This window comes from Balaenoptera physalus, assembly GCF_965194825.1.
Source record: "Balaenoptera physalus genome assembly, chromosome: 6".
NCBI lineage: Eukaryota > Metazoa > Chordata > Mammalia > Artiodactyla > Balaenopteridae > Balaenoptera > Balaenoptera physalus.
Window position 1 is genome coordinate 1307328 of NC_138885.1, and position 12784 is coordinate 1320111.

Below are 12784 nucleotides of genomic sequence, written 5' to 3' on the forward strand. Positions count from 1 at the left end.
GGGAAGCCCAAAAAGCAACTTTTAACCAACAAACGCTCAGTTTTTTATTTGTCTTGAGAATGGTGTGAGCTTACAGCACAGGAGGTAAGTCTCCATAGCCTTGGGTCCTCGGCACTGTCCATGGCAAAGCCTTCCCTCCCAAGGGTTTACGCGTTAAGGGAAGGGGTGCAGTTCATATGCCAGTAGCGGTTTTGCCCTGAAGACCTTTTTCATCGCTGAGCTGGCAAACACTGCCTGTGACAGACATTAGGGGTTGATGACAGCCCCCCCTCCTGGCCTCACAGCCAGCCTATGCTGTCGTCCACCTCCCCTGTGCTGCTGGGTCCCAAGAGCCCCAGAGCCTTGTGGGCATCGAGGCTTGAGGGGAGGCTAGGAGAAGAGGAGAGTTCTCTCAGTTTGTGTGTTGAGTCAGTCATCAAACGTGGACTAAGCCTTTGTCCGGGGCCGGCATAACGGGGGTGGCCACGGCAGTGGTACTCAGAGTACAGTCACATTGGGACTTCCCTGGCGGTCCAGTGGTTTAGACTCCACGCTTCCAATGCGGGGGTGCAGGTTCGGTCCCTGGTCAGGGAGCTAAGATCCCACAGGCCACGTGGCCAAAAGAAAAAAAATAAAAGAATACAGTGATGCGGGAGTTTGCCCTCGGGGGGCACAAGGCAGAACTGGCCTGGTGGGGGGCTGGCAGGGCAGGCTCTGGGGAAGTAGCATTGCAGGCAGAGCTGGAAGTGTGTTAAACTGGGCGATTTCGGGGGGGGGACCTGAGGGGCAGTGAGCCTGGAGGGGTGGATGGGGGCAGATCCCGGAGTGGGGCCTTGGTGCCATGGAGAGTATTTGGACCTCGTTATGCAGCCACTTACCCGCCTTTCTGGTCCTTTTCCCGCCTCAGAGCCTCCTTCGGGGGTTTTCTCCACTCACTGGGTCTCTGTCCTTGCCTCCCGCCCCTCCCCAGGCTCGGATGAAGGGGCCCTGGCAGGGGCCTTGGTGCCGGTGATGCCCATACGCCAGGCCTGTTCCTGCCGTGCCCTCCACCGGCGGGCCCCTGCGGGTGGGCGCCTTCCCGGCCTGCAGCCTGCCCAGGGCCGTCTGTTTCTCCTCCTTGGGGCAGAGGCAGAGCTTGTTTTTCCCCCGGCTCAGGAATCGCGCCTCAGAAGCACACAATGCAGCTGTTAAAATATCTGGGTCTGGCCTGGCGGCTGCACAGCGGGCCCCTTGTTCACCTCACAGACGGCGCGCCCAGGGGCCGAGCTGGGCCTGCCTCTGCTGGCCGCCTGCCGGGGGGCGGGGCGGGGAGAGACCCCGGGCCCTGCTCGGGACTTCTGCTGCTTTGGGCCTGTCCACGGAGGAAGGGGACAGACAGCAGCATTTGGAGTCAGCAGGACAGCACGTTCAGAGAGATGCCCACCTGAGCGTCTGCACGTTAGAGCCCAGAGGCCCAGACACCTGTGGTGGGGGGTCAGGATGGAGAGGAAGGGGGGCCACGGGCTGCCTGGTCCAGTCTCGGACAGGCCTCCTGCCGGTGCCGGGGCCCCTGGGTCAGGTCTTCCTGCCCCAGTTGGCAGACAGGTGGGTGGTCTCGCTGGGGCTGCAGTTAGGATAACGTGGTGAGCATTTGAGTCGGGACCCCTGTATATGCCAGGCCCTGTGTTCTTAATCCTCTCCGTGAGGGACACGCCGTTGTCATCCCCATTTTACAGATGAGGAAACTGAGGCTTGGGGGGACTCGGTTCTTTTTTTTTTTTTTAATTTTATTTATTTATTTATTTATGGCTGTGTTGGGTCTTCGTTTCTGTGCGAGGGCTTTCTCTAGTTGCGGCAAGCGGGGGTCCACTCTTCATCGCGGTGCGCGGGCCTCTCACTATCGCGGCCTCTCTTGTTGCGGAGCACAGGCTCCAGACGCGCAGGCTCAGTAATTGTGGCTCACGGGCCTAGTTGCTCCGCGGCATGTGGGATCTTCCCAGACCAGGGCTCGAACCCGTGTCCCCTGCATTGGCAGGCAGATTCTCAACCACTGCGCCACCAGGGAAGCCCCGGGGAGTCGGTTCTTATCCATCGCTCTAGGTAGCGCTGGGATGCGAACGTGGACCTCCTTTCTCCAGAGTCTGCCCTCCCCGTGTGTCCCCTTCTGAAGGTGCCGGCTGCTGCTGACGTGTGCAGGGGGTGTTGTCAAAGTCTCAGAAGCAGCACCAGGAGGTGGGTTGGCTCAGGTGGGAGGGCGTTAGGGCAGGCTTCCCAAGTTTTAAAGCGTGGCTTCCTTGCGTAGAGCAGGGAGGAGAGAATGTTCTGGGCAGGAAAGCAATGGGACAGAGGCAGGGGCATAGGGACGACCTGGTATTTTCAGGGAGTGAAGCCGCGTGCAAGCGAGTGGAAGCTGCAATGCCACCTGAAGGGTGAGCTCTTACCCACACCCTCCCGGAAAGAAAAAGCCTCTTGCCCAGCTCCGGCCCTCCTGATGCCCATCTCCCCTTATCTGAGGCTGGCTGCTGCATTTCCCATCGGTGGGGCCTCCGTGGCTGCTGTTCTGGCCCAGCAAGTCGGTGCATTGGGGTCATGATCTGTTTTCCTGCACCAGCAAGCCAGGGGCTGGGCACGTGAGGGAGCTTTCCTACTTGGAAAAATACATTTAAGGAACGGTAAAGAAGCAGGTGCCCCGCTAGGAGAGTGGTTTCTGCATGGTGCCGCCTCTGGCCACAGTGGGTAGAGGGGAGGCCTTTGCCCTGAAGCGCCTGGGAGCAGCCGGGGTTGTGGCAGCCAGGCTGGCCGGCTGGCGCTGCAGAGGTGTGTCCGAGACCCCAGAGGCACAACTCCTCACTAAACCTCGGTCTCCCCCAGTCCTGTCTTCCTTGGAAAAGGGTGCCCGCTTGTAGAGGTCCGCCTGCCTGGCCAGCCTGGGGCCAAGCCCCCCTGGGGACCCGATGTCTGCGGAGCCACTGCTGCAGGGTGTTCACGGCCTTCTTAACCATGCTGGGAGCAGGCAGGGTGCTCTGTGTTACAGGGAGGGGACGGAGGCTCAGGGAGGGAGAGCCGTGTGGCTGGACACACCGCGGATGTGGGCCGCGCTGGCCCGGGCATCAGCGTCTCTCACTCTGGGGAGGAAAATACACACATTTAAAAGAAGGTTATTTTGTCCCTGGCCGTGAAGGGCAAGCAGAGCGTCCCCAGCTTGGCGCTGTCCTGGGGAACCCTCCCCTCACCCCCTTCTCTGTCCCTTCAGGATGGGAAAGCGAGTGTCAGTTTGATCCAGGGGAGCTGAGCCGATGCCCATGTCTGGCTCCCTCACGCCTCCAGCATGACGGGCTAGGACGCCCTTTGCTTTCCCGTGGCTGCCCTGGCACTGTGGTGCTGGACGGCTGTCCCTAGGGTCTCGGGTGCCCTTTAGAATGTCCATTTTCCAGGTGGCAATACTGAGGTGACGGGAGATGGAAAACTCCATCATCCACTCAGGGAGGATGTTGACGAGTCCTCGGGACCTTGGGGCCACGAGAGAGAGAGTCTGCTGCCATCTTTTTAGTTACAGTGTCGTTATAATTATCATTACCAGAACTTCCCTGGTGGTGCAGTGGTTAAGAATCCGCCTGCCAATGCAGGGGACACGGGTTCAAGCCCTGGTCCGGGAAGATCCCACATGCCGCGGAGCAACTAAGCCCGTGCGCCACAACTGCTGAGCCTGCGCTCTAGAGCCCGCGAGCCACAACTACTGAGCCTGCATGCCACAACTACTGAAGCCCATGCACCTAGAGCCTGTGCTCCGCAACAAGAGAAGCCACCGCAATGAGAAGCCCGCATACCGCAGTGAAGAGAAGCCCCTGCTCGCCACAACTAGAGAAAGCCCGTGCGCAGCAATGAAGACCCAACGCAGCCAAAAATAAATAAATTAATTAATTATTAAAACCCCAATTGTTAATTATTATTACCTTTCATCAGTGTTGCATTGGCAACGCATTTTTCACTCCAGGAACTTTCACGCATTTTATCTCATTTGATCACAAAAATAAGTCTATGATCAAGACTGGCCGGGTGTTTATTATGTGTATGTGTATGGGTGTGTGTCTGTATCTCTCTACACATACATGTATGTGTGTGTGCGTGCATGTGGTGTGTGCATCTGTATGTAACTGTGTGCACTTGTGGGTGGCCCTATATGAACGTGTGACAGTGTGTGTATGTGTGCCCACACTCACACAGGTGACTGTGTACGTGGTCACGGTTGTTGCTGTAGGTTGTGCGTGCTCTGCGTGTGTGCCCACGCGTGTGGGGCCCAGGCAGTGTGCCGCACGGGTGAGATCAGACAGGAGGTGAGAACACCAGGGCCCTGAGATGGCCGGGATCGCTGGGAAGCGAGGTTTCGCCTCTCTCCCGGAGATTGATTTCGCCTGGGGAAGATGCTCTCATTCCTGTGACTCACTCATCAGGAGAGCTCAAAGCAGCCAGGTGGTGGGATTGCAGGGCTCAGAGTGATTTGCTCATTCTCCTCTGATTATTTTATTTTTAATAAATTTATTTATTTTTGGCTGCGTTGGGTCTTTGTTGCCGTGTGCGGGCTTTCTCTAGTTGTGGCGAGCGGGGGCTACTCTTCGTCGTGGAGCACTGGCTCTTAGGTGCGCAGGCTTCAGTAGTTGTGGTGTGCGGGTTCAGTAGTTGTGGCTCGCGGGCTCTAGAGCGCAGGCTCAGTAGTTGTGGCGCACAGGCTTAGCTGCTCCGCGGCATGTGGGATCTTCCCAGACCAGGGCTCGAACCCGTGTCCCCTGCATTGGCAGGCAGACTCTTAACCACTGAGCCAGCAGGGAAGACCTCTGATTATTAATTTATTCTTCAAGCCAGTCGTTTCACTCCAAGTTCTTCATCTTTTCTGTGCTGTGGCCCCCTCCTCAGAATAATGCTGTAAATGCATAGGATTGGGATGGATAAATTAGGAGTTTGGGATTAACATATACACACTACTATATTTAAAATAACCAACAAGGACCTCCTGTACAGCACAGGGAACTCTACTCAATATCTTGTAATAACCTATAAGGGAAAAGAATCTCTGTGCTATACACCTGAAACCAACACCACATTGTAAATCAACTATACTTCAGTAAAAAAATAAAATGCGTAGGATTACGAAGGAGGCCAGTTGTACTGACTGCAGCGATCATAGGTTAATAGATGTGCTTCTTTGCTGGCACAACTGGCAAGGTCGGGGGGTGGTGTCTAACGCCGACCTTGACCTTGAGCGCAGCACCGTGGTGAGCACAGGAGACGCCCCATGGCGTGGTGTGAGCACACCCGTGGCCCGTGCTGGTGGCAGGCTCACAGGCACTGTGCCTTTTACCCACCTTCATGCCTGAGGGAGACACCAACTTCCCGTTCCAAATTAACAAAGATAAACTCCGTTTATTTCCATCCATTTGCTTTCGTTGGAACCGACTATTCAGAAGCTGGAAGCGGTCTTCGGACCCCATGTAGTTTCTGCTAAACCTGCCTGCGCGTCAGAAACACCCGTGCAGCTTTTTTTAAAAGTTTGGATATTTTGCCCCCCACACTCTGCCTGAACCTGTGGCATCAGAATCGGCAGGAGAAGGACCAGGAGTGTTTCCAGAGGCTCTGGGTGCTGCCAGCACCCCCAGGGGTACCGAGACCCTGGGGGGCAAGGGCCCTGTGTGCAGCTCCAAATGGAGAGGGAGCTTCTCCTGGCTGCAGGTCCGGTGTCCCCCCTTTCCCCGGCAGAAGCCCAGGAGCGTGGCTTCCCGGGGAATGTGGAGGTGTTGATTCTCTCCTTGCCCTGGTGGGCGCTGTGCTCTCAGCCCCACTTGTTCCGGAACCTTTTGTGGAGCCCATGGGAAGTCCCCCAGCATACACCACAGGCCGCCAGCTGAGGTCTGGGGACCCGACGCCCCGCCCTGCTGGCCCCAGCTGGGCTTCCTGGGACCCTGGGCGCCTGGTGTTTACCCAGAAATTGTGCTAATCCCGGTAATTCCTGTGACTTACACAGCCTCCCGGCTCTGTCTGCTGCCTTCCTCTCCTGGAAGGGAAGGGGAGGGGGAGGGCCGTGGCTGATCTGTAGAAAACGAGGCCTGTGACACAGTGGTCCCTGCAGGGGACACCTCCCACCCCAGCCGGGTCAGCTCCCCATGGGCGCTCGTGGAAGCCCAGGCACTCCCAGGCCCACTGCTGTGTGGGTCGTGGGAATCTGAATACATCCCCTCCCTGCTACTCTGTCCACCTGGTCCTGGGGTGGCCTCGCTCTGAGGCTTTGGGCAGCATCCCAGCCAGAGGACCTGGCTCTAGACCTGGCCCCTCTCCCTCCATGGACAGTGGCTTTGGGCAGCTCACCTCTTCCTCTGTAAGAATTGGGAGGATGCCATCCCCTCTGACAACATAAGGTGGGGGGGGATGTTGGCATGAGGCAGCTGCAGCTGCCGGGCCCCAAGAAAACCCTCAGGCCCTCTTCTTTCCAGGCTCCTCATGTCCCTTATCAGAAGTTGTCGTGGTCCTTTCTTGACTGAACCTCTTTTTTTTTAATCTCTGAGCATTGGTTTCTTCCTATGTAAAGTGTTGTGAGGATTAAATGAACTCATTCTTGCAAAGAACTTGGCACCTGGTAAATGCTTGTTCAAGGTTTGTCGTTCCAGCTATTATTTTGATTTTTGTCCTTACTTCCAAATTCAAGGTGTGTTTCAAAGTTGAGCCTAAATTCCTTCACCTGAGCTTCTTGGGAAGAAAACCCAGATCGTTCACAAAATCACTCGTATTTCCAAGAGCTGTGATTTCCTGCCTCAGAGGTGCACGGTCCTTGCCCGGCATTCCTGAGCTGTTGCTCCGTGCCAGCCTGAATGGGGAGCAGCTCCGGACCTGGTGGTGATGATGAATACAGATGGGGGTGATGGGATGCTGTAGGGATCTGGAAGCAGAAGTGACCATGATTGGGGAGGAGCTGGGGGGCTTCCCAGAGGAGGTGACATCTGAGTGGCATCTTGAAGGAAGAGTAGGAGTCCATCACACAGAAAGGGTGAAGGGTTTCTGGTGGGTGTTCCAGGGTCAGGGCTGGCTGCTTGTGAAGGGTGGGGGGAGATGAGGAGGCTGCAGGTAGACCCAGGAAGACTTTGCCTGAAGGCCCCAGGGGCTCAGCAAGGCCTTGGCCAGATTTGGTTCGGGGATGGTGCTTGGCTGTAGGGTAGAGGGGGACCTGGAGGGGGACCAGAGGTGGCGTGAAGGTGCCCAGGACCCAGAAGGCAGAGCAGCCAGCTGGGAGAGGCCCCGCAGGCCAGGTGCTTTGCGGGTGAAATGATGGGAATCGCAGCTGATCAGATGGGGGGGTGAGGCTGGGGTAGGGCGGTGGCCCAAAGTGCCGGCAGGTGGATGGGAGGGGTGGTCCCTGCGGCCAGGCTAAGGGGCAAAGAAGGTGGAGCAGGCGGCCCAGGGGCTCTTGCTGGTGGCCGCTCAGTCAGCCAGCCTCTTACAGCACAGATTATACAAATAGGCTTAAAGGATCAGCTGGCGATCCCGAAATCTCCAAGCCAGAGGAAACCCTATAACTCACCCGAATCCTCAGGGAGATTTCCCTGTCCCTCATGCATCTTGGGTTTTCTGGACGGGGGTTTTGCAAGACTGGAAACCAGACAGTCTGCTGGGTGAGGTAAATCCGGGAGGTTCAGAGCTTGGGCTGTTCGCTTAGCAGGCTGGCCAGGCTGCAGCCGCCTCTGGCTTCACACCCATGACTCTTGTATACTCCCACTTTTTGCTTAGAAAACCATGAGGGTGTCGTGCAGACTTTTAAAAGGTGACGTTCTGGGGCCTGGGGATGTAAGATTTGCAGCCGCCGGGGGTGGAGCTGACCATCGCCTTTGGTTTCTGCCACCCGCGGTCCACTGGCTCTGCCCAGAGCCCTCTGCTCCCACCGGCGTGCAGACCCACCTGCCTTCTTTCTGAAACAGCAGCTGTGGACCTCCTCTGCTCTCTCCAGTGGCTGCCCATTTTCTTCTTCTTTTCATGGCAAAGATTCCTGACTAAATGTCTGTGCCTCTGTCTCTCCCTGAGCCCACCTGGGCCCTGGTCACCACCGCGCAGCTGTGATGGAGATAGTCCTTCCTGGCATTTCTTTCTTGGGTTGGACTCCCGGCCCCCACACTCTCCTGGTGATTTTACTTTCTCTTCCTTCCTGCTCCTCCATCCCTGCTCACTTCCTTGGCTGGTTTCTCTTCTCCCTCCTGGAAATGTTGGAATGCCCCGTGTCACGTTCTGGAACTTTCTCTCCTTCTCCCCTCCGCCCTCTCCCTTGGAGATCTTGCCCTGTGGCTGCCATATTCCCATCTCTAGCCTCTGCCTCTCCCCACGCTCTGCCTTGCGTTTCCAACAGTCTTGCCTATCTTTAAAAATATTTTTTTAAAAAACTTTTTATTTTCTATTGGAGTAGAGTTGATTAACAATGTTGTGATAGTTTCAGGTGTACACTAAAATGATTCAGTTATACATAATTACATGTATCTATTCTTTTTCAAATTCTTTTCCCATTTAGGTGGTTATATAGTATTGAACAGAGTTCCCTGTGCTACACAGTAGGCCTTTGTTGGTGATCCATTTTAAATATAGCCGTGTGTACAATATAGCCGTGTGTACATGTCAATCCCAAACTCCCTAAGTACCCCTTCCCGCCACCATTCCTCCCTGGTAACCATAAGTTCGTTCTCTAAGTCTGAGTCTGTTTCTGTTTTGTAAATAAGTTCATTTGTATCATTTCTTTTTAGATTCCACATATAAGTGATATCTTTCTCTTTACATGATATTTCTCTTTCTCTGTCTGACTTACTTCACTCAGTATGACAATCTCCAGGAATATTACTCAGCCATTAAAAAGAATGAAATAATGCCATTTGCAAAAATGTTTTATTGAAGTATAGTTGATTTACAACATTGTGTTAATTTCTGCTGTACAGCAAAGTTATTCAGTTTTACATATATATTCTTTTTCATATTCTTTTCCATGATGGTTTATCACAGGTTATTGAATGGAGTTCCCTGTGCTGTACAGTAGGCCCTTCCTGTTTCAGTCTCTGCATGTCTTAATAGGCGTCTCAGACTTAACACGGCCCCAACCCGGCTCCTGGTTTTTGCCCCCGAACCTGCTTCTCACCCACTGTGCTCCATCCCAGCAAACGGCACCACCGTGCCGTTGTCCAAGTGCTCAGCCGAAAATCGGAGCCATCTTTGACACTACCCCCATTGTTTTAAGAAAATTGGCTTTCAAATGTCTATTCTGTAATATTTGATACAAATACTGAATTAGCCGTATCTGTACATGATGAAGCATCACTTAGTAAAACGCTTGCTTGTGACCCACCAGCCAGCTGGAGATGGAGCGTTACCTGGGCCCCGCATCCCCCGGTTCCTCTCTCGTAACCCACGACGACTCCGCTTTCTAGCACACCCCACGTCCAAGCCCGAGCAAGGCCTGTGGGCTCTGCCTTCAGAGCCACTGTCCCTTTAACCCAGACAACCAGCATCTCCCCGGTCACTGCAGTCGTGCGCCATCCCCCAAATCTGCCCTCCACACACGGGCAGAGTGACCCCTTCGTACTGTGAGTCCTGTCACGTCCCCCTTCTGCCCAGAACCCTCCAGGGCTGGCACCCACCTTCCTGCTGCTCCTTCAGCGAGCCGGCCTCCTCCCCACCAGGCCCGCGGCTCCTGCCCCTGCCCTCTGGCTGCCGTGGGCTCCCTCAGACCCTCATGTGGCCTCCCATCCCCTCCTCAGAGAAGCAGGGCAGCAGCCCCCCTGCCCTTCCCACCCCGCTCTATCCTGCCCCTCTGCTTTCTTTCCTTCTCTCTCACTAATGAGGGACGAAATATACATTTATCTTCCCCCTTTATTTATTATGTCTCCCAAGTAGGATGTAAACTCTGTGGGTTGTATCTTCGGCACCAGGCACAGTGCTTGATGCATAACAGGGGCTTGAAAAGCTATTGACTGAATGTGTGCAAGTGAGTAAATGATGAAAACTCTGTGGGATGCAGGAATGAACGAATGAATGAAAGAATGAACGAACATACACGTGCGTAAGTGAAAGGTGGAGCCGGTGAGCTGCAAAGAAACGGGAGAATGAAGGCTTTCCTCTGAGGGCCGCTAAGTCGCGGCTCCTGTATTGATTTTTCTCGTCCTGTGAGCCTGAGATGAGGGGCATTACTTTCTGACCTCATTTCTCAAGGTGGTTCTTGCTAGTCGCCACGCACGGCACTAGGAACTTGTTGCTTAGATTTGAAAAATCGGGGGTAACAGACAGTGAAAAATGCTCGGCTGTGGTCCGTGAGGTCGTTCAGAAGACCAGATGAATCTCAGAACGAAGAATTCTCAAAATTAAGTAAACCCTCCTTCGCAGTGATCAGAGAAGGAGCGCGTGGCGGCGGCGGTTGGGAGTCTGCGTCGGCGCGTCCCGGCTGGGTCTGGGGGCCGCGTTGGTGAGTGTCTTTGTCTCCTCCTCCAGGGCTGCCACCCAGGACTATGCGTGGCTAGGATGGAGACGTCCGCCTCAGCCACGGCCACGGACAAGAAAGAAGCCAAAAGTGGGATCCTGGAGGGCGTTGCTTTCCCCGACCCCGGCAGGAAGGCCTCGGCCCTCGCGGTGGCCACGGCGGCGGCCGCGGTAGCCACCCAAGGAGGTACTTTCTGTTCTGCATGGTTGGCGGGGGGTGTTTTTCATGAGCCCGTTTGGACTGAATGAGACGGGAGGCCGATGTCATCGGGTAGCCATGCTGGGTTTATGGGGGGGGGGCGGCAGGAGGGCGCCCCAGCTCTGGGGACCCCAGGCACCGGGGTGGATGCCTGCGGGTGGATCTCGAAGGTCCAGCCGCTCCAAATCCGGGGGTTTGGGCATCTCGGGCTCCAGCAGGAGAAGGGGAGAGGGAAGGCAAGGGAGGCTCTGGGCTGTGGGGCAGCCCTGGGGTGCGTTCTGTCGGCACAGATGTGCCAGAGAGGCTGCTGCTTGCCTCCGGCCTGCCAAGGGCTATTTTGGAAAGTAATTGTCTCCTGATCCCTTCTGGCTGTAATTAGAGGGTCAGGTACGGAATTTAGCATCCTTAGGTGAATTTCTGGCCAACTTAATTATAACAGAAGGACCCCCCGAGCCACAGCCTCTCATTTTACTGCCCCGAAGAGAAATAGTCTCTGGTTTCCACCGGTCCGTGCCAGCATCCCGTTGGGAAAGTTTGGCGGGAAGACGAGACCTCCCCTTGTGTCTGCGTGGTCCATCTGGAGGCCACAAAACTATTTCTGTCTCCGAGGAATGGAGAGACTTAGATTTCTTTTCTTCCCCTTTTTATTCAAGTGCATTTAGTCATGCCCTGTTGCTCTCGCCGCTGAAGCACGGCTCCCAGAGCAGCGGGGGAAACGCGCCTTCGCCGGGGTGGGGTGTGAGTGCCGGCCGCGCCACTCACATGTTGATGTCTGCAGATCGCGGGGGGCTTTGTTCAAGTGCAGACCCCCAGTCGGTGAGTCGGGGCGAGGCTGAGTTTCTGAAATTCTAACCAGCGCTCGGATGATACTGGGACAGCCGGTCTACGGGCCGTGCTGGGCGCAGCTTAGCACCAGAGCGCAGGGATTCGGAAAGCCGCTCAGAGCGGGTAGGAGTCAGTGTTTCCAGGGCGAACGGGAGGGCCTCTAGGTCATTGTTACTACACTATTTTTATTTTCCCCTGTGATTCTCAGCTGGAGGTCATTATCAGGATGTGCGGCCCAGGTCAGGAGGGGGAGATCCCAGGCCAACCTTCGGGTATTTGGACTCCTGCTCTGCGTGATACCCCTCGACCCCCGTCCCCGCTAGGAGCCGGGCTCTCTAGGCCCTCCCTCTGTGAGGGCGGAGGAAGGAGCCAAAGCCCAGGGTGGACCACATGCAGGTGGTGTCGGGAGCCAGGGGATGAGTGGAAGGAGGGGATGGAAGGCCCAGGATGGGGGCCTGGCGGTGGTCCCAGGGCTGGCTTGTCCCGGGCCTGGCTGGCTCTGCACGTGGTCTGTTCCTTCTCCTGGGTCAGGGCCCACCCTGGCCTGTGGCGACACCTCAAGCTGTCCCTCTGCCTGATGCAGAGACGCATGGGCCTCTGAGGCCTGAGTGGCCTCGGCGCATCTCCGCCCCGCCCCCTGGGCCCTCAGCTGTCCCCGCCTCGGCCTCTCCCTAGCCCAGAGCCATGAGTGGATCGTGAGCTGCCACGCAGCCCAATTCACCGCCATGTCCCGCAGCCGAGGACAGACTCAGGTGGTCATTAGAGAGAAATTAGGGCGTAACTGGGAAGGAAGTCCTCTGGAATCAGACCTGGCTGTCAGCAATGGGGCAGTAATCGCAGATGGTTGAGGGGGTCTTGGTCTGTGGGGGCAGGCCACGGGCATACAGCTTGGGGTGCAGCAGCTCCCCGGAGGTACCCGACCTCGCTCTACCCGCCCCCCCAGGATGCGGTCCTGCCCACCCCGCAGGCCCCGTCCCCTCCTTGCCCGACCCCAGGGGAGCGCTTGACTGGTGAGGTTCCTACACTGGGTGGACGTGGCCCTCAGCCCAGTCGCCCAGGACAGGCGGCTCGTTGTCACCAGAGCGAGTCAGGTGCCTCCCTTGCTCCCTGTAGCCCTCTCTGGACGGCTCACCTGGGAAGGGCCGTCCTGCAGTCAGGGCAGAGCAGGTGGCATCTGGAGCGGGTCCCCTGGGGCTGGGGGACCGTGACGTCCGCGTTCCGCGGGTGGGGCAAGGTAGGCCGGTGGTGCAGCCCCAAGTCGCTGGCCTGGGTCCCCGCTCCAGCCCCGGCCCAGTCCCGGTGTGGCAGGCCGTT

At 56.5% G+C, this 12784-nt stretch overlaps 1 protein-coding gene across 2 annotated transcripts in view; it reads left to right on the forward strand.

Moving 5' to 3' along the window:
• The window catches only part of GLI2 (GLI family zinc finger 2), a 246916-nt gene that overhangs the window by 53187 nt on the left and 180945 nt on the right, over positions 1-12784 (forward strand). The window contains exon 2 of one of the 2 annotated variants that reach the window (XM_082466360.1): positions 10459-10633. The exons of the other annotated variant lie outside the window; for it this stretch is intronic. Coding sequence (XP_082322486.1) covers positions 10489-10633 — 145 coding nt within the window. The 5' untranslated portion in view covers positions 10459-10488. The remainder of the gene's footprint in view (positions 1-10458; positions 10634-12784) is intronic. 2 annotated transcript variants of the gene reach the window in all.